The following is a 21,761-nucleotide window of genomic DNA, read 5'->3' as shown; positions in this document are numbered from 1 at the left end:
GAACAGTATGAATCCACATCACTCAGATAACCACATTAACTTGAGTTCTCATTGGGTGGTTTATCACCTTCCCTCAGTCTTATATGATCACATTAAGAATGGCTTATCACTAGTATGAATCCACATCCCTCAGATAACCACATTAACTTGAGTTCCCATTGTGTGGTTTATCACCATCACTCAGTCTCAGATGATATTAAGAATGGTTTATCACCAGTATGACTCATGCTGGCCAGAAGACCAAAGGCGGCTGCTAGGACCCCTCTCCCCCGCCCAGGACCCCCTTCCGTAAAAGTAGCAAATCTCACGGAAGGGGCATTCTTTTCCTTAAAAACCTATTCGTATTTCCTGCGTCATGAACGATAGTGGCGTCACCTGTTATTACTCGTAGAACTCCTCCGACATTCCTCGATGTGCACATCGAGGATGTAACAAATCGCAATCAAAACAAACCCTTGCCTAGAAACATACATGACTGTTGTGAAACCATTTCTGCTCGAATATACTCAAATCATATTTCAAGAAGTGTTAAGGTAAAACTAAGGCCTCTGTCTTATTCGGCTGTGGCTTCTTCGCTATATCTATCTATATTTAGCTTTCAAACGGTGACAATGCAGACAGAAGATCCTAGGCAGCTTACTATAATATTAGGGCTAGGCATACATAAAAATCCCACCACACACACGTTGACAAACATGAAAATACATGCATGCACTGCCTTCATTATTGAACGATGCTGAGTGGCGATGATGCTCCCACACTCAGTTATACTGTCTACTGAGTTAAGAGCGGATGACAGCATGGATGGTCCTTTTCACATCCACTGGCGGCAGGGCCTAAACAAAAAGGCGCACACTCGGGACTTGTCAGACGAGCGAATAGTTTACGAGAAGAAGCGTCAATGATATCCCCAGCACCACTTACGTCTTTACGAACTCTTTACCGCACGTTAATTGTTAATTGGACATTACATCGACTTTTAAAACACGTTTACCCTTCCCTCCATGCATGGGCAAACAGTCAAACTGCCACAACCTAAAATGAAGTAGAGTAGTAGAAGAAGAAGACAGAATGACAGATGGCCTAAGCCTATATTAGCCTGAGGCTGCGTTCGTTAGAAAAAGCTTACAAAATGAAAAATATCGCTCCCCCAATTCGTGCCAGAAATGAAATTGAGGCACGCCCACACATTAATCTGACAATGGGGCAAGGCTACTCGATTGATCGGTTCTAAAGGACTCCCACTTGACTGAGTCGGTTCTAAAGTACTCCCACTTGAGACAGTGAGTGTCATTTGATAGGACCCTGCTGTTTGGTAGATGTACGCTGTACATCATGATCAACTTTGTACATTGGCCAAATTGGCATCCTTCCAAAGTCATTCATAGGCCCTGTAATGTCAAACAGTACCAGCGCCTTGGCCTCGAATCAAAGAAATTGTAACAGATTTTTTCATTTATTCACAAGCGCTGCTTACAGGTAGGCTTAGGTCACACATGTTCTCAGGGGTCAAGAATCTGGACATTGGTATGCGGTTGCGGGAGTATGGGATCTTCCATAAGAAAATTCTTATATCTACAATTTTGATTTAGGTATCAGGCCAATCTTGATGATACATGTTTCGAAAATTTTGTGTTGCTGTGGGGAGGAGTCAGGGTTTGGAACCCCAAACCCCCTTGGATCTGCGCCTGCCTATATATGCAGCTGTTAGTGTTATAAATTGCACGCAAAAAAATTGGCAGGGCATACCGCATGATTTGTGTGCTTCATGTAAAAGATTTGGTAACACCTGGAATCTTTCATTGATGACAGCGTGAACAGTGCACTATAATTGTCAAGTTTTCATTCAAGTGAGAGTCAAGTCAGTCAGACTCTGTGAGAGCTCGACTCTAATTAAATTCTGATTAATTTGCACCCAATGTGGTCCAGGTTGCCTATTGGCCCATTCAATACCCTAATACTTCAATTAAAGTTCACATGTACCTCTCAAATGGGAAATAGGTAAATACGACAGGGTGGGGGGGGGGGATGGCCTATGATTGTGCATTGTCAAGTGTCATCTGGTTCAAGACCTTGGCTTGAATCAGTATTATAAGACCTTGGCTTGAATAAATATGGAGGGTCATATTTGACTTTTTTTTAATCCACGGGGTGGGGGGGGGGGGAGATCACCTTCATGAAAAACACATTTAACTCTGCAACGGCCCCATCCCCCATCCGCACTAAATATGGCCCTGATCAATAAGTCAACAGAAGGTGCAGTTGTTATGTAAAACACTTCAAAGCCTACTTGAGCTAAGCACCATGTACTTTGAAAGTCTATAGAGCTGGAGGAGGTTAAACATCTGGCCCGGTCCGGCAAGCTCTCTTGATTGATTGATGACTTTAGAAGTTGTGACGGACAAGCCAACCAATCGAGCTGTTACAACTGGTGAAGAAGACATAAAGAATGGTGGAATTGACTTGTTTTTTAGTAACGTCCTTTATATTTGCAATCTTTTTCATCCCAAAGGTTCGCAGGATGAGGAGTTCTGAAGAATCTCCTGTGGCGACACCAGTGGTGGGGCAGCCAGTTGTTGGAGACAAGCCAACCAAGCTGTTGGAGCTAGTGAAGAAAACAGCATGGATTGTTGGATCTGCTCTCATTGTTTTTGCTGCTGTCAGGAACTCCGTTATATGGTAGGTAATTCATGAGTGGATGTGACATTTCCAATAACAGTGGAACCTCCCTTAGCGGACACCTCTCCAACCTCTTTATTAAGGACACTAGGTTCGGTCCCACTCCCAAATTGGTTGTTTCCATTCAGTTTCACTTCTCTATTAATCAGGACACCTCTCTATTAAGGACAGCACTTGTCAGTCCGAAGGGTGTCCTTAATAGAGAGGTTCTACTATATTGGAGGATTTCCATTCTCTCTTGAAAAGTGTTAGAATTTGACAGCAGACAGGAAAAGATCTATGTCTCCAGCTCTCATCAGAACTTTGAATTTTTAATATCAGTTTCAAGGGTATTTCTATTCTAAGAACAGTATTTTCACTTGGAACGATTTTCATTTTTTTGCCCTGAGCACTGCCGCATCCTTGATTTCAATGTCAAGTCAATTTAGTTTAATTGCAAAGCAATGAATTCAACTGGGAATGTATTTTACTTAGATTTAGAATGACAAATTACTTGGAATTACTTGACATCAGGCAACAAGCTGACCAACTCCATAGATATGTAGAATTTAGAAAATAGGAAATATAACAATTAGGGCAATAATATTCATGTTCATGTAGAGCTTGCAATATTCAAATAACACTTTTTTAACAGGCCTCAATAATTCATCTAGGCTTGAAAAATTTTCATCAAAGGAAGAGCATTGCTTTTTTAACTGGCTGGAAAAACCTTTTTTATTCATGATTTTTTTCAGTTACCTTCAAGTTAAACACACTTATGGCATTCGTGCTGTTCGGTTAGTAGCCTTGTTCAAAGTTGAAAACGTGTCACAGAGCTCAAGAAAAGCAGCATTATTTCAGATTATTTTGGTTTTTTTTGTTGCTCTGCCATCCTTTTTGGCATACTTGCCTTAGCTGCTGTGCTGGTCTTCGGTTTAAAGAATTGAGACTGAACTGAGCCCAAACTGGAAGTTTCATTTCACCAAACACTGCATAGGTGGAGCTAAATTTAGGCCAAAATCGAGGTTGAAGACATGATTTTGGGTGAAATGTCAGCTCAACATGTGAAGTGGTTGGTGAGATGACCGATACCGACAGTGAAGCATCATTGATTTCTACAGTAGAACCTATAAAGGCCACTCTCGGGACTGACAAGAGCTGTCCTTGATAGAGAGATGTCCTGATTAGAGAGGTCAAATTGAATGGAAAGAACCAATTTGGGACGAAAACTAGTGTCCTTTATAGAGAGGTTGTCCTTTATAGTGAGGTGTCCACTGAGGGAGGTTCCACTGTATTTCAAAACACCACACTGAAATGTGATTTTGACTGCTTCGCTATTTTGCATCTGCCAAAAGTGGCTTTGATTGCCTCCGCTGCCACCATAACGTGGCACAGTGCTTCATGCACTGTAAACAGTGACACTCTGTACTACAGTGTTTTGGTATTCTGAATAACCACATCTCTTTGGGTCTAGGAGGTTGCTATGGCAATGGTCACTACTTGGGCATAGGTCACTATCTTACTTGAAAAAAAACAATTTTAATCTGGTGTAGACTTGCTATATTCATTTCAAATTCCTTCTTTATTTGCTCTGAGAGTTTTCTCATGCAAAATTTCTATTCTTAGACTGATAAAAAATCGAGAAAGTTTACAGGCCGAGGCCAGCTGGAAATGTCAACCTTAAACATCCCTGGGGGCAGAATGTCTTCCTCAAGGATCATAAACTATCTATTCACAATCTGCCACCCAACAAACAAGGCAACCGATTCAGCAGTAGCAGTTGATTTTAAACATGGTAGATTTCTCGTGAATGAACAGGCTTTCTGATGTTACGTCTTTTCAGGCACATGCAGAGATTCTGGGGTGCGTCGGCTGATTTCTGGGTAAGACACTGGGAATCACTCTACATCAACTGGTTTCTCGAAAACAATGCAGCGCTTTTCATTCTTGGTATGTATTACTCGTGTATTCAGGACTTGACCGTGACACAGACTCATTGTGCGTGACCTTGGGTTTGTCACTTTGAGTCAATGAATGAGATGCAACCAGGGCTCCTGGCCTTGTGGAGAGAAATATGCGATGCTTGTGACAGTACTGACACTGCTCCCTGGCCGGAAAAGGAATCACTGGGCCGATCACTCAAATTACCCGGTAGCGGCCAACTGAAGTGGCACGGTGTTCATAGTCGGAAGGGAGTAAATACAGTTCATGAGTATGTAATTAATCCGTTCACTGGCCCAATTCATGAGTCGTGCTGTGCTGGCCCAATTTTTCATTTTTGATATTTCATGCGCTCTACAATGAAAAAATCATAGAAAATTGCTGGAGTAGTGCATGGAATCTGTTTTGTTAAATTGGTGTCAAATTTGAGAAATGACATAAAATCGTGAATCGAGAATATCCCAACAACAGCAAGACATGCTAATCATCAAAGAATAGTTTTTTTTGTGTCTTCAGACTGAATTTTTTCCCAGATATTGAAAAAAATATGTGTATACTATTAGAACTACACTTGTATGGATCAGTTTGGTTATGCTCCACCACGCCATCTAATACAATTGGCCGTTTTATATAAGCCAACAATGGAAGTTCGGTCATTTTCCAAAAATGTCAGGGGCTGCACTTGCAGTTGGCGCACTGTGACACAGCTTGACACAACTTTGTTCCACCAGTCGCAATTGGCAGTGAAAGGGTTATACAATGAAAAGTTTTTTACGTTTTTGGCCCTTTTTTTTCAGGTACTTTGATCGTTACCAATGGCGTATTCGTCTTGGGCAACTCGTTTCTCGTATTTCTCGACCTGACGGGAAAACCCGCCTTTCTGTTGAGGTATAAAGTACAAGAGGACCAGAATGTTCCGGTAAGGCCACACCAATTTAGTACCATGGATAGCGGGCCCGTTGACGAACCCAGTAGCAGGCCCGGTGACGAACCCATTTCCCATATGTGAAGAAATTTTGTTGTGTTTACCACGGTCACAGATGAACACAACGTAACCCAGTTTACAGCATGTAGTTAAAGGAAACCTATAGCAAAACGCTTATAAAAATGGGGAGTTTTGAACGGCCCGGTTAAAACCTAAGGTGGGAATAAGATTCCATTGATATGTTAACAGTTTCGAGTTCTCCATAGGTAGGTGATTAGGTAGCCAATGAGTTGCATAAGAAGTCGGCCAATTTAGTCATTTTTACCACGTTCTGTTAGTCTAAATAAAGACTTGTGCCATGACTGGATCTCTTTAATAATACAAATACTGATATCTTTAACTAATGATGTCCACTTATTTTCAGATGGATCGTAAGAAATTCCGGCGTGCTGTCATTCAAATTTTATTCAACATCATTGTGGTCAGCACGCCATTCATCGTCTTCATGTACAAGGCATACGAGTGGCGCGGCGTTCCGTACCGGGGCGACGACCTCCCAACGTTCCAATGGGTGCTTTTTGAGATAGGCTTCTGCAGCGTGGTCGAGGAGTTTACTTTCTATTACAGTCACAGGTGAGTGTGAACACCAGCTGGTGTCCGTCAGCCATATGTGTATTGTAACGTCAATGGGCTAGTGTGACGTAACTCATGCACACGCCTGCTTCAAATCATATCATTCATCGTGTATCTTACCCAATAAACCTTCAGGACATGAACATGTTACACCAGCTTACGACGTGACATATATGGAATTTCTGTAACAGTGTATTTGATCTGATTCTTCTGTTTTCACCAATCTATGGATAATACATGAAACTGATTATAACTACAGTAGAACCTCTCTAAAAGGACACCCTGGTATGTGCTGTCTTTAATTGAGAGATGTCCTGATAACAGAGGTCGATTTGAATGGAAATGACTAATTTGGGACCAGATGCAGTGTCCTTAATAGAGAGGGCGTCCTTGGTAGAGAGGTGTCCGCTATGAGAGGTTCCACTGTAATTCTTTATTCTCTTTTCTTCCAGAATGCTCCACCACCCACGACTTTACAAACACATTCACAAAATTCACCACGAGTGGACCGCGCCGATTGGCTTCATCTCGATCTACGCTCATCCGATCGAACACGTCCTCAGCAATCTCTTCCCACCAATGCTCGGACCGTTCCTCCTCGGTTCGCACATCGGGACGGCTTGGCTCTGGTTCTCCGTGGCGCTACTCTCCACGACTGTCGCTCATTCCGGGTACCACTTCCCGCTGCTCCCGTCACCAGAGGCACACGATTTTCATCATCTCAAGTAAGCTACATCTACCGATCTCGATGGCCTAGTGGTTAAGGTGTCAGCCTCGTGAACAGAAGGTCGAAGGTTCAAGGCCCGCTGATAACCTCTTTCCGATGCGGCCGGTTGGTTAGCCGCCAGCTAGTTAAATATAGGGTACAAACTGCCTTCTCGCCAGGCATTAGAGATAGGAGTTTGGAAGTTAAGAGTGTCTCATAAGCCAAAAAGTGGATGAGAACATCATAATACTGATTAGAATATCATAATACTGATGAAGAGGTTTTTCACCCTGATGAGAATATCATAATACTGATGAGAATATTATAGTACTGATGAGAATATTATACATGCATTACTGATGAGAATATTATATTACTGATGAGAATATTACATTACTGATGAGAATATTATATTACTGATGAAAATATTATAGTACTGATGAGAATATTATATTACTGATGATAATATCATATTACTGATGATAATATTATATTACTGATGATAATATTATATTACTGATGAGAATATTATATTACTGATGAGAATATTATATTACTGATGAGAATATTATATTACTGATGAGAATATTATATTACTGATGAGAATATTATATTACTGATGAGAATATTATATTACTGATGAAAATATTATATTACTGATGAGAATATCATGATACGGATGAGAACATCATGATAATGATTAGAATGAAGAGATAATCACCCTGATGAGAATATCATAATACTGATGAAGAGGTTTTTCACCCTGATGAGAATATTATAATACTGATAAGAATAATATAGTACTGATGAGAATATTATATTACTGATGAGAATATTATATTACTGATGAGAATATTATATTACTGATGAGAATATCATGATACGGATGAGAACATCATGATAATGATTAGAATGAAGAGATTATCACCCTGATGAGAATATCATAATACTGATGAGAATACTATACTGTCTATTTCAGATTCACAAACAACTTTGGTGTTTTAGGCATTTTGGATCGTTTCCATGGTACCGATTTGCAGTTCCGTGCGTCGAAGCAGTACGAACGTCACAGCCTCCTTCTGGGATTGACGCCGATGAGTCAGCAATTTCCCGACAATAAAAAGGGCCAGAAGGGCAAGAAGGAACTGAGCGAGTAGGCTGTTGGAATAATCTGTTGACGCGCTACTGCATAAGGCTACACCGATTATTTTCTCTGAATAGCGGACAGATTTGCCGAAAATGGTTTGTAGGTTGAGGAATAAAAATGAAAATAAAACTTGGCCGTAAAACATCGTTGATAATAGAAAGACTCTTTTTGATAGGTGATGAATAATGGATAATTTTTCTCCCAGTAGTTAGATAATCCAAGGTATTTCCCCTGTATAAAATCATTTCACATTTTTAGTCAAACTGTCATCAGGGGAAGAATGAAATTAAAACTTGAAAAAAATCGATGTATTTTTTTCTAAAGGACACTGTATCTCAATCTCATTCATGCTGCCCGTTTTAGAATTTGCTTCTAAAAATAATCTGATTGCTTTTTTGGTCAATTTTTTTATGGGTGCCATTATGCCTGCAGCATTATTAGGCATGAACATGTATTTTAAAAATAAAAATGTCTTAAAACTCAATTTTATTTTTATTCCCAAAATGGCAAAATCAATGAGGGAGGGCCCGCTAAACGGATAAAATAATTGGCTTGGCCGCTTTATAGTCTAGTGTCATTCAAATGTGCCCCTATCCTGAATGTATACTATCCAGGTCAGATTACTGTTTACTCAGAAATATTTGCAGCCATTTGAATTTGCGTTTTTTGCAAAATTATGTGTTTTGAAAACCCTGTAACACGAAATTTAGCATTTTGAAAAACCTGTGACATAACTTCAGTAACTTTTTATTATCGTGGCCACATAATTGTGGATTCATGATGATAATCATGATACTAATAGTTCTCATATAGTATACTTTTTCTATACTTCCCTGCTCAAAGATCATCTAAACCTGAAAACTGACAATAAAGGGCACGTAAATATTTCTGGATTGACAGAATTGCGTAATTGCATTGCTTGGACTCCTGTCGTCACTTACAGAATTTCTTGTCTGCGGAAACTTTAATGGCCAAATTCATAAAGGGCGTTTAAGGGTTAGACGTGTGCAACTTCTCTCTAATCAGTTTCAGGGCCTATTCATATTCTGTGAAGATTTACATGAAGGACCAGAATATGTCTATTCAGTAGTTAAACGCTGTTTTAAGCTTAACGCCCTTGATGAATTTGGCCCTATGTGTCTAACAGAGGAATATTTAAATCACCATAATATACCACAAACATGTTATATTCAGAGGTTCAGTTGGTTCCATAGATAATATATGTTAATGTTAATGTGAATTAGAGGGATTGTTATACTAATGATGTTTAGCTTTTTTTGTCGAGTTGGAATTTCAAAGAAGTGTTTTGCATGTTACAGCTTAATAATTTAAGGCTTGCTTAAATGTATTCAGATATTGTCGATATCAAAATAAAGACTCCTTATACGGTGGAACCTCCCTAAGTGGACCTCCCTCTTTATCAAGGACACCCTCTCTATAAAGGACACTAGGTTTTGTCCCAAGTTGACTGCTTCCATTCAATTGGGCCCCTCTAATCAGGACACCTCTCTATTAAGGACAACACTTGTTGTTTGGACAACACTTGTTATCAGTCCCTGGGGTGTCCTTATTAGAGCGGTTTTACTGTATTGTGTAAGCAAATGACCCTCTGGAAAAGGCACACAACCAATTTCTGTGATATCAAACTACAGTAGAACCTCCCTTAGCAGACACCTCTCTGTTAAGGACATCCTCTCTATAAAGGACACTGGTTTTGGTCCCAAATTGGGTGTTTCCATTCAATTTGACCTCTCTAATCAGGACACCTCTCTATTAAGGACAGCACTTGTCAGTCCCGAGGGTGTCCTTAATAGAGAGGTTCTACTGTATATTGTAAGGTACCAGCTAGGGATGGGATCCTGGTTCCCCTTTTTGATTTTTGTTGACCCTTTTTTCCCTGGAGGTTGAAAACCATTACGGTTGATAATACTGTTCCTTCATTTTTGGTTTTACTGTATTGTGTAAGCAAATGACCCTCTGGAAAAGGCACACAACCAATTTCTGTGATATCAAACTACAGTAGAACCTCCCTTAGCAGACACCTCTCTGTTAAGGACATCCTCTCTATAAAGGACACTGGTTTTGGTCCCAAATTGGGTGTTTCCATTCAATTTGACCTCTCTAATCAGGACACCTCTCTATTAAGGACAGCACTTGTCAGTCCCGAGGGTGTCCTTAATAGAGAGGTTCTACTGTATATTGTAAGGTACCAGCTAGGGATGGGATTTTGGTTTCCCTTTTTGATTTTTGTTGACCCTTTTTTCCCTGGAGGTTGATACCATTACGGTTGATAATACTGTTCCTTCATTTTTGGATTTTGAAATCGACTGTATCTGCAGTTATTGGCCAAGCTAGCCATCGTACAACACAAGAATCTCATAAAAGTACAGTCATTTCTTATTTGGGACTGACAAAGTACAGTGGAACCTCCCTTAGCGGACACCTCTCTATTAAGGACAACCTCTCAATTAAGGACAACCTCTCAATTAAGGACACTAGGTTTGGACCCAAACTGGTGGTTTCCATTCAATTTGACCTCTCTAATCAGGACACCTCTCTATTAAGGACAGTACTTGTCAGTCCCGAGGGTGTCCTCAATAGAGAGGTTCTACTGTACTTGTTTACATGTAGGCTGACAGCTGTTTAAAAGGTGTTGTCTTTTACCCTTGACGATATGACGAATCCTAGTGCCTGTGCTCTAGGCAGACGCTGCTGAGGATTAGGCACAGTAGACATTATCTGATTGGCTGGGCTATAACACAGCACCGTTTTCTTAGTACCAGAAAGAAATTTTCTTGTGACCTGTATGACTCATGAGGCATATTTGATTCAAAGTGAACAGTTGGTGCAATCATTGGAACTATTTCATAAGTGATTGCTTGACTGAACAGCCCCTGGCCTGCAGTGTTGAAAAGAGCTGTTATTGCACATCAATGCACGCGAAGACTATAATTGTACCAGATCTAAATTGTATCACTTTACCTTAATACCAGTTGTACATTCATTAGCAAAATGCTTATAAAAATGGGGAGTTTTGAACGGCCTGGTTAAAACCAAAGGCGGGAATAACCTTGCATTGATAAATGTTAGCTGTTTCGATTTCCCCTCAGGTAGTTGATTATGTTGCCAATGAGGTGCATAAGAAGCAATCACCAATTTAGTTATTTTACCATGTTCAGCTAGTCTGAATAAAGACTTGTGCCACGACCGGATCTCTTTGAATGAGATTGACCTGGTCATTCTCTTCTTTGGTTTACATTAATACTCCTATGTTTTGTACTCCAGTGTCTACTTTGTATATGCTCTCCCTACATGTGTGATAGGGAACTTTCCCCACATGTGTGATAGGGAACTTTCCCCACATGTGTGATAGGGAACTTTCCCCACATGTGTGATAGGGAACTTTCCCCGCATGTGTGATAGGGAACTTTCCCCACATGTATGATAGGGAACTTTCTCCACATGCGTGATAGGGAACTTTCCCCACATGTGTGATAGGGAACTTTCCCCACATGTGTGATAGGGAACTTTCCCCGCATGTGTGATAGGGAACTTTCCCCACATGTATGATAGAGAACTTTCTCCACATGCGTGATAGGGAACTTTCCCCACATGTGTGATAGGGAACTTTCCCCACATGTGTGATAGGGAACTTTCCCCACATGTATGATAGGGAACTTTCCCTTCATGTATGATAGGGAACTTTCCCCACATGTATGATAGGGAACTTTCTCCACATGTATGATAGGGAACTTTCCCCACATGTATGATAGGGAACTTTCCCCACATGTATGATAGGGAACTTTCCCTTCATGTATGATAGGGAACTTTCCCCACATGTATGATAGGGAACTTTCTCCACATGTATGATAGGGAACTTTCCCCACATGTATGATAGGGAACTTTCCCCACATGTATGATAGGGAACTTTCTCCACATGTATGATAGGGAACTTTCCCTGCATGTGTGATAGGGAACTTTCCCCGCATGTGTGATAGGGAACTTTCCCCACATGTATGATAGGGAACTTTCCCCACATGTATGATAGGGAACTTTCCCCACATGTATGATAGGGAACTTTCCCTGCATGTGTGATAGGGAACTTTCCCCGCATGTGTGATAGGGAACTTTCCCCACATGTATGATAGGGAACTTTCCCCACATGTATGATAGGGAACTTTCCCCACATGTGTGATAGGGAACTTTCCCCACATGTATGATAGGGAACTTTCCCCACATGTGTGATAGGGAACTTTCCCCACATGTGTGATAGGGAACTTTCCCCACATGTATGATAGGGAACTTTCATTTCCACACTTAGTATAGGTTGTTGTGTGTCTTGAATTTGCACCTCACTTTATTGATGATATTGACGCACTTGACCAAATCGAAGAAACTCTCACTCTGGTATGATGAATAAGTGTAGTCAAGAGGCATGGGAGAAACAGTCGGAGTGGTCCTGGTGTTACCTTTATATCATTATAACACAATGACAACGTGTGCAAATACTTTTGGTGCAACTGTAAGACCCCAGTACAATATACTGTGTAGACGCTTTTTAGCCAGTTTTGGTGCGTCCTTTTCACATTGGCTTAATGACACATATAAAAAGTCCTTTGGTACATGTGCACTTAAACTGACGAAATATCGTCTACACAGTATAAACATACTTCTTGTTGTCCTTAATTTTGGTTGTGATGCACGGTGCAGAATTGAAATTGCTGGGGAGTTGTTCATAATATATTGTTGTATTTGGAGTAGTCCCAGGCCTCCAGAAGACTGACCACTACGCACATTTTATTACTGGAAGTGTACTAACTTGTATGTGGTTTCTAGAGCTAAATGTACAATATTCTTGGTAAAAAATTTCAAACGATGCTGAAATTTGGGATCTTGTATGTAAGTGCTAGTCCGTACTTGTCGCAAGTGTGCCATAACTTTGTCTATAGCTTAAGCTAATATGATGGTTTAAATAAAGCTTGATTAGTGATGTAAGACGTGTTATTAGCTACTTTGTTTTGTTATATGGAAAGTAGTCCTCTTAATGCAAGTGTCAATTCGTGTCTTGTACCCCCCCTCCTCAAGGGTACGCCACCTTATCACCCTATAACGACATCTTAAGGCTCAAGCATCACCCTTTTTTCACCAATGCTACTTTTTCTTTCGTCAAGAAATCACCATCAACAATATATCAGTTATCACCGTCATATAAAGTAACCGAACTAATTTTACTGGGTAAGGCTGTATGTTCGACAAGACATCGACACATTAGCATCCTTATTCTTTCCAGCTTCGCCAAATTTTCACTAAAGGAAAAATAAATACTACTCAAGCATCGGCAAAGATTAGTGGTGATAGCTTAACTACCCTTGAGGAGGGGGGGTACAAGAAACAAATTGATACTTGCATAAAGGGGTATGCCGTTCGTAATTACTTGTGGTCCTAAATAGAAATCCACTAATACACAATGCCGTAGTGCAGTTATTGTGAATACAAATCTGTTTAGACTTTGAATTCATAGTATTTGTACATCAGTCTACACAACGGCAATGTTTAAATTTATATTTAGTATGTGTTTTCGCAATTCGACATTTTCAAATTCAATTACAAATTCAAAATTTTTAACGAACGGCGTAGGCCTTTTAAGTGACCACAACCTGAGCTCTTAACAGGGAGGTAGGTTGTCAGATCAACATTACTGAGCCCTATCATGAGGATGGACACAAATTGTCTTGATAAATGTTGATCTGGTGTGCTAGCTATCTCTCCAATAACAGTCTAAAAAGATTAAAAATATATTTTATATTATGTAGCCCATATATTTCACAGTCGCACACTCTTTTGGCAATTTCACCACAACTGATGGACATCAATTTACAGGCAGGTGATGAGGAAGGACAATCATGAGTCACAATCTGATCGTCCTTGTTGATTATGATGTAATGATTTTTACAACACTGCAAATGATTGGGCTGCCAGAGCCTTCTTGTTGACTATGCATGATAAATCAGCTGGGACAAATCAGGTTGCGACAAGAGGAACTGGTTGTGACAATGTCCTTATTTCGTCTCATGCGCTGCTGCCACCTAGTCCGACCCAATGGTACTTCGATCAGCGCGGGACTTTTGACGACCGAATCACTCACTGTCAAATTCTTTTTTAACTTTCGTTTTTTCTTATGCAATTTGTGAAACCTAAGAGAAAAAATTATATAACCTACTTAACATTACTTTTACGTACCAATAAGCCATATGTAAGATCATTTGATTAGTAGGGTAGTATTTTAGTGTAGCACTATTTTTCCTCTTATTTTTATATCGATACGCAGCGCTTCAATATGGCTGCCAAGTCTATCGAATTCCTCGATTTTTGACAAGTTTTCGTGATTTGTGCTGTGATTGCTCGTTTTTGATAGACCGACGCTCGTTAAAGCAGTGTGCATTCATTAGAGTCAATTAACGTGTAGGTAAAGCTGTAAAAATATTCTGTTGCTCTCGGATTTGCTGAGTTTTGTAGCAAAATTCGTCCCGAAAATGAAAAATGTGATGCGATTTCATGATTTATGGCCTGAGTATGTGCATCCTTCGTTGCATGTGTAGGCCTATATGCCTATAGACTATGTGTGCATTGGAATGAAAAAAGCCAAAGCATGAAAAGATCAGATAATGAAGTCCAGGCTGAGGGGGCAGTTCAGGTTGAAGGGATGGGACTGGGAGCCAAGGCCAAGGGTCGGGATATTGATGTCTACCAATGTGACTGTGATATGATAGGAAGTAGGCCTACTCGCTACTGCCACGAGCAGAACTGCCATTTCTAAAATTAAAAAAAAGCCAAGACTTAGCCCTAAGTCGAAGATGAGCAGTCAGCACTCATGTCGTGACTTGGTCTCAGTCGCATGAGTCGGCCTCGTTTGATGTTTGACAATCATTCGTTGTCATTGAGATTGATTATTTTTATTGATTATGATGAAAAATAAATAAATAGAGCAAGAGCCAAGCGGCATTGACAATGACTTTATAGTTATACCTTGGTCTGGAGTGAAAAAGTGGTCGTCGGTGTCACTGTCAGTGTCAGTGTCAGGCCAACATGATAAATTATAAAATGATTATCTTCCTTCATGTCCTTGGTCGATGATGATAGTCTGTTCATTGATTAGATGGTCGATGATCATAATGCTATTTTATGGATGAGTGAGAGTCAAGTGGTGATGGCACAGATGATTGATGACCAAAGCCCAAGGGAAAAGGAACGGACTGTCACTTTTTCTTTGGTTTTGGGTGCAGGCACTTCTTCTTTGGGCCTGGGGTGTGCAAGTTTATAAATTCTGTCTCTATATCAATATCATGATGAAGACTTTGTTTGTGGGTTAAGACTGAGAATGAGAAATGTATAATGTTAGAAGGGCTCTTCTAAAATTCTATTTCCTGCCCTTTTTCCATCTTCACCCTGCTTTTTTCTCTGCTAATTTCCCAAATCCCTGGCCTTCAAAATTTTTGGAAGAAACGCTCAGATGGCATCCACACACAGACATGGCAATTCCATGACTTGTTGTACTGACCTGACAAAGTCTGTTGGCAAAGAAGCTAAGGGCTAGTACAATGTTGAGTGAAATGGTGATGACGATAGAAGTGCTTACTTATGTATTTCATGAGAGCATTTCCCTAGTACTAAAAAAATTTACCCTTGGCTAAGGTACTGTAAATTGGACAGGGCCAAATTACCCCCTCATTTACCCTCCAATACCCTACAAATACCTTACAGTTACCTTAGCCAAGGGTAATTTCTTTTTAGTAGAGTAAGGAGATTATACTAGTTATTGAATTGTCTTGATTCTTCAACAAACAGGGATGAAAGTGTACTCTAGAAAGCCAAAGTTTGGTTGCACAGGCCAGAATCAGATCACAGTCTTGCCTTCCAACACAATTAACTTGGTTGCAGACATTAATTTGTTGGTTGCACAGGCAGAATCTAGGTCACAGGTGAGATCACAGAGACGGAATCTCTTGATTGTGTTACAAGGTCTCACTCTCTCTTGTGTGTTCGTGAGACTTTTGAATAGTCAACTCAACTTCACTGATTCTTGTGATGACACTGGAGTGGAGACTGGAGTGGACTTTGCCCCTTTGTACAAATACTATCGTGCCGCATCATTTGATTCTGACCTAGCCAAATGTCATGTGATTGTTGACATACATCATTGTTGCCCTGACAAGCAGTAGCGGTCATTGATCCAGCATCTTTTGTAAAAAGATTCTAATTTTAGTAAGTTAAAGAAGAAGATTGATTGTCGTATTTGCTGAGCTTTTTGAGTGTGACTGAGTGTTGGCAGTGGAACTGGATAATCTTGTAAAATAACTGACATTGACTACATCAATTTGTAAAAGGTTCATGCACATGTATATGTGGATTCTGTGGTGTATTGTTTTTTATCTTTGAGTGAGGCTGAATGGATTCCTGTGGGCGTTATTATGACCCATGTCATACAGTAGTGTCCCTAGTGTTTGGGTAGAAAATGATGTTCAGGAACTTGATAGGTCCACCAATCGTGCAGTAGGAAAGTCATAACTCTAGACTCGGTGGGACTGGGAATTTACTTTAGTGGTGAAAATATCATTGGAGTGGACTTGCCTTGATAAAGGCCCTATACTGTTTCCTGACAGGTCTTCAAACATAACATGTAACATACGAATTTATAGTGTGCCTTTTCACCTGATGTCTATGATATGTGTTCAAGGCACCCACCCCTTAGTTGCATGTAGAAGAAGGATCAAAAACCGGATCCAGGATCCGGTTGGTTTTGGAATTATTGCAAAATGAATTATCCTCTGAGCCTGGAAATGCTGCAATATCCAATATTACCTTGGCCATGCAGGGTGTTAGGATGCCTTCTTTGCAAAAATCAAACAATTGGTGTTTCACAACTTGAGCGAAAGAGTCTGACCAGGGTACAGCATCCTTCCTTTTCCAATTTTATCTCTTTGCTCGGGCTTTTTTCACAAGTTGGCAAAGTTCCATTCAAAGCTGCACTCTGCCTTTTTTTGGCTGTGCCCTTTTCTGCCCTGCCTTTCAGATTTGCAGCTGAAACACAAGATTCAATGCCATGCCTTCAGAAGAAAATATTGATTTTCACCTTCTTATCAAATGAAACTAGCAGTAGAGCTAGCGGTCACATGGAAGACTGTTCCGGGGATTGTTTACAGTTGCCATGGCAATTTAAATATGCATGAGAAGAGAGCAAACAGTGCTATAGATCTATAGGGGAAGTTTCTTGGCGTCACAAACTGTTTGGATTCCGTTTGGAACCCTTGTTGTTGATCATGCGTGTAGGCTGACGTGCTAGATTGATTAATTGAAAATACTGGCACTACTTGTACATGTAATACAGTAGAACCTCTATTAGCGGACACCTCTCTATTATGGACACTAGTTATGGTCCCAAATTGGTTGTTTCTATTCAATTTGACCTCTCTAATCAGGACACCTCTCTATAAAGGACAGCACTTGTCAGTCCCAGGGGGGGGCCTTAATAGAGAGGTTCTACTGTACTATACTTATTGATACTATACTTACTGATACTTAATAAGTGGTGGAAGTTGATAGCCCTAACATTTTGAAATGAAAGGAGCACTTCACGATGTGGAGGGTCTCCTTTCCATATCAAGTGTTTTCCACAACAATTTTTAGGCCTGGGTGCTGTAGCCTAGTCAAGTGGAGGCATACGATTTTGATTTGATTTCAGGGTTGTCCGTCAATGTTGGTGGCAAAATCTGTACGGATGCTCGGACACTAAAATCTTAACCAACTCCACGAATATGTCCAGGTCGGGGTTGCAGCGTGTTCGGTACATGCAGTTTTGAAAGGTTTTTGCACCAAGGTGTGACAGGCACCCCCCACAGCCTGCTGTAAAGTTGTAATAAAGTAGTCGAAAGCCCCAAGTTGCTGTCAGTCTGTGCGAGGCTGTACAATACCAGTGTTCTCCACAAGGCCATTTGTAAAGGCGGCCCACCCCACCTTGGCAACTTTAACTTACCACCCTACCTTTGAAGAGCCGCCCTACCTTGCTCTAGATTTTCGTAAAGGCTATTCAATTGGACCACCCTACCTCAAATTGCTGGCTCCCCTACCTTTGTTGCACAGCACACTGAGAAAACTTCTTGAATATATCAACAATCAAGGGTACCGCCCTACCTTGAGAAAACCCAGTGGAGAACCCAGAATACATAACAAACATGTACAACAGTAGAACCTCTATTAGCGGACACCTCTATTAAGGACAACCTCTCTATTAAGGACAATCTCTCTATTAAGGACAAGCTCTCTATTAAGGACACTGTTTTGGTCCCAAATTGGTTGTTTCTATTCAATTGACCTCTCTAATCAGGACACACCTCTATTAGGGACAGCACTTGTCAGTCCCGAGGGTGTCCTTAATAGAGAGGTTCTACTGTAATTATTCTCTAGTTATTCATCGGCGACAACTTTTCAATAGACTGTGTATTTTATGATTTCAGGCTGTGAAAGATGGCAAGTGGGGGCCGAGCTGCCATGTCGGAACCGAGGAAGAGAGGCAAGGGGGCCTACAAAGTTAGACAGAGCAACTTGGCAGACAATGTCAGTGAAGACAGGACCAGTGTCAGGAGTGCACCAAGTCTTCAGGAGGACAGGCCAAACAACTGGGTAACATTTTGAAGTTATTGGATATTGTAGTTTTCCAAGGACAGCATCAGTCCTGAGGGTGCGCTTAATAAATCAGGAGGTTCTAGGGATTTTGAAACCTGAAATGGGTCAAGTTTAACAAGTTCAAAATACCACAGAGATGTGCCAAATACAGTTTGCTTTTGTGGGAAAATTTTTTGCTTTGGGTCGTCACTTTCCTTAGTTCCTGGTTCATGTTTTGTTTAGAGGTACAGTAGAACCTCTATTAGCGGACACCTATCTATTAAGGACACTAGTTTTGGTCCCAAATTGGTTGTTTCTATTCAATTTGACCACTCTAATCAGGACACCTCTCTATAAAGGACAGCACTTGTCAGTCCCGAGGGTGTCCTTAATAGAGAGGTTCTACTGTATAAGGGAAAAATTTCTGCTTTAGGTCGTCATTTTCCATAGTTCCTGGTTCATGTTTAGAGGTAGAGCTTCCTGTTCGGTTCATGTGCTGAATTGCGCGACTAAAGTTCTGATTTCTAAATAACAGGATTTCTCTGACTGGAGACCGAGCAGTATGTTCGACAGCAGCAAACGAATCAAAAAAGAAAATCCCGAAAAAGAACGGGACAAGGAAAAAGAAAAGGGCCAGTCGTTGTTGCACGAGTCACCCGACCGTTCAGACCACCGCCATCATCGACACAGGACCCCGTCGACATTCCCGCGGACAAAGATGACGGCTAATACTCCCGCGTCGCAGAGAGTGGCACTGGAAAAACTGAAAACACAGCTGAACTTCAGTGATCAAGATGAGGTTTGTGTTAATTGTTGTTGACGAAAGGTTGGGTTGTTGGTGCCACAACTTCTTAGTCCGTTTCAACTTGGGACTGGTTACTAGGGGCAAGTGCAAGTTGAAGTATGAAAAAAAAGTGCAGCATCTCTTCATTATCATCATCATCATCATCATCATCATCGTCATTACTGGCGTCGTAACCCTATTGGATTTTTGCCGGAGGTATGGGGTCGACTATAGGCTATACACCTGTGTGAGATCTTCTACTTGCCCTGACATAGAGGCTCAGGTACAAGGGACCACAGCTTTTAGTCTTGTCCGACTGACTCTCATTAATTTATCCCTTGAAAGAGCTGGAAACTTGTTCTAAAGAGCCAGGAATTTTATAGTTCCTTGAAATGAAAGCCACGCCGGTTCATCCAGAATACTATTGTGTGGTAGCCAGCGGTGTTTTAACAACTAGGGTATGAGCCTCCCACGAATTTCTCAAGAAAGTTGACAGGTATATACCAGTCAGTCCAATTTCTAGAGTTGCAAATCTTTTTATTACTAGACTTTAATGAATGGGGTCAAATGCATTCCCGGAGTCTGTTATAAAAACTTAGGTGATGATAATTTCTGTGAATCGAAACCTGCTCTTTATGTTCCGCTTATTTATTCTCCTCATGTAGGAAATTAGAGATGATTGATCTGGGTTAATCTAATTTTCAGTAATCAAGCTTGTTTAGTTGTGGCAAGACTTAAATTTTTTGTGCTGATTAGCCAATTAACGTGTATTCGGGCTAATACATGTAATTTGGTAGTGATTTGATGCTGGGTAAATCTTGCTGAACTGTGAGTGCGAGTGAAGCCTAGTGACTCACCTTAATTTATTGAATAAAATGCCTTACACTAGAATGTAAAAGTTTCTTACTCTTAGGAGTTCAGTCAATTACTGCGTCAAATTCTTCATCTTGCTCAATTTTATCATAGGTAAACAAAAACCTGATCCAGGCTTAGCCTTTTATGCGAGCTCATTTTTACTCTGGTCCTTAACTCAAATTCGAGTGCTCACTTTTTAGCACCGAGCTCAGAAAAATTGAGCACCTTGAAATTTTAACTTTAAGTAATCTAGAATTGTTCCTAAAAATCCTGTTGAATTCCAGTTTGACTGAATTCTGTTTACAGCAGGTAAAGCCACATAGTTGGCTCTTGCATCTCATTGATGAAATTGTTTATGAAAGGGTCTAAAAAGGGCCTTGAGAAATCTGTTGAGTGCCTTCATTTTCGAAGAGACAAGGCCTGTCGAACTTGGCTATAGTCCTCGGTTGGCCTCCACCCAACACTGTTTGGTCTTGTCTTCAGCCAGGCCATTTTGCCCTGAACAGCACCGAGCAGTCTTAGAGATGAGGTGACGGATACCAAACTATTTTCCTAATTTTTTTCTCATTTGATTCTAGGTGAGTAACGAGGGTGAGCGGAACAATGAACGCCACATGCCCAGCCGTCGAGACCGTCCTGCAAACTACACACACCAGGACACGTCCGGACCCCGACGTGATAATCGGCCGATGGATGAGCAGAGACGTGACAATAGGAATGTAAATCTAGGAGAGGGAGAGGTAGGCTTGAAACCACTTTTAGGGCTACGGCTGTTTGGAGAAAACTTTCAAGTTAATCGAAATAAGAGAAAAAAACTTCAGGTCATCAGAAAAATGAGCTTGTAGCTTGTTACTGAGCTTCGCATGATGTTCAGATCGCATGATGCCTGTTATGTCCAAACTGTGTTAGCATTAAATCCAGGGTTCTCCACTAGCCTTAATGGTCTGGTGGGCCGCCTGGCCATGCGCCTAAGAAAAAAAAAGTTGGGTTTTTTGAATTTTTTTTTATGACCCATGGACTCCTATAAAGTCTACTTCCAACAGCTCCATTTTGCGTCTAAAGACATGAAAAATGCTTTAAAAGTTCACCAAAGTCAAGAGATGTGAATAAAAAAGAACCTTGAAGAAAAATTTCGATTTTTTCGCCACGTGCACCACGTGCGTGAAAGATTTCGTCAAATTTCGTAGATCCGCCAGACCATTCAGTCACAGACCCTGCAGAGAACACTGACATCGTATTGTTCTCATTCCAGCCTGATAGCAACCACATCGTCGGACGGTTGATGCAAATCCGCGGTTACATCAAGCAGGCCTCGAATATGAAGCAGTCGTTACTGTCGGCATCCGGTGATTCTGTAAGTAGCTAGCATCTGCGGTATGCTGTGGTTGATTAGCAGTCACGGATGAAAAGTAGTCCCACAAAATTGCAATATGAGCGCACTTGCACATTTGCC

The 21,761-nt window shown here is 40.8% G+C and overlaps 2 protein-coding genes across 10 annotated transcripts in view; both read left to right on the top strand.

Annotated features, from left to right (window-relative positions):
- Positions 1-443: 443 nt before the first annotated feature.
- On the top strand, positions 444-13,005 carry LOC135493357 (fatty acid hydroxylase domain-containing protein 2-like). 2 transcript variants are annotated; one of them, XR_010448222.1, is made up of 8 exons: positions 444-533; positions 2,513-2,679; positions 4,502-4,608; positions 5,397-5,518; positions 5,949-6,157; positions 6,610-6,882; positions 7,843-9,913; positions 10,282-13,005. XR_010448222.1 is itself a non-coding variant. In XM_064780660.1 (7 exons), exons 2-7 carry the CDS (start codon positions 2,522-2,524, stop codon positions 8,018-8,020), a joined length of 1,047 nt encoding a protein of 348 aa, XP_064636730.1. In that variant the 5' UTR covers positions 444-533; positions 2,513-2,521; the 3' UTR covers positions 8,021-13,005. The 2 variants fall into 2 exon arrangements, 1 of the variants encoding a protein (XP_064636730.1); XM_064780660.1 differs by having other exon boundaries at positions 7,843-13,005.
- A 1,330-nt stretch (positions 13,006-14,335) lies between these two features.
- Positions 14,336-21,761, top strand: part of LOC135493154 (pericentriolar material 1 protein-like) — a 34,385-nt gene continuing 26,959 nt past the window's right edge. For 7 of the 8 annotated variants that reach the window (XM_064780145.1, XM_064780147.1, XM_064780144.1 and 4 more), the window contains exons 1-5: positions 14,343-14,476; positions 18,522-18,687; positions 19,205-19,468; positions 20,887-21,048; positions 21,561-21,662. In XM_064780145.1, coding sequence (XP_064636215.1) covers positions 18,532-18,687; positions 19,205-19,468; positions 20,887-21,048; positions 21,561-21,662 — 684 coding nt within the window. In that variant the 5' untranslated portion in view covers positions 14,343-14,476; positions 18,522-18,531. Of the gene's footprint in view, positions 14,477-18,521; positions 18,688-19,204; positions 19,469-20,886; positions 21,049-21,560; positions 21,663-21,761 lie in introns of all 8 variants that reach the window. The other variant, XM_064780141.1, reaches the window with a different exon arrangement.

This window comes from Lineus longissimus, chromosome 9, assembly GCF_910592395.1.
Source record: "Lineus longissimus chromosome 9, tnLinLong1.2, whole genome shotgun sequence".
NCBI classification, from domain to species: Eukaryota; Metazoa; Nemertea; class Pilidiophora; order Heteronemertea; family Lineidae; genus Lineus; species Lineus longissimus.
Note: the sequence above shows the minus strand (reverse complement) of the source record. Positions and strands in the feature narration are given on the sequence as shown.

Bases quoted from the DNA above. Each gene is read 5' to 3' on its own strand.
- LOC135493357 (XM_064780660.1), top strand. From the start codon at position 2,522: ATGAGGAGTTCTGAAGAATCTCCTGTGGCGACACCAGTGGTGGGGCAG. The intron at 4,609-5,396 runs GTATGTATTACT...CTTTTTTTTCAG, and splicing joins TGCAGCGCTTTTCATTCTTG to GTACTTTGATCGTTACCAAT. The intron at 6,883-7,842 runs GTAAGCTACATC...TGTCTATTTCAG, and splicing joins CACGATTTTCATCATCTCAA to ATTCACAAACAACTTTGGTG.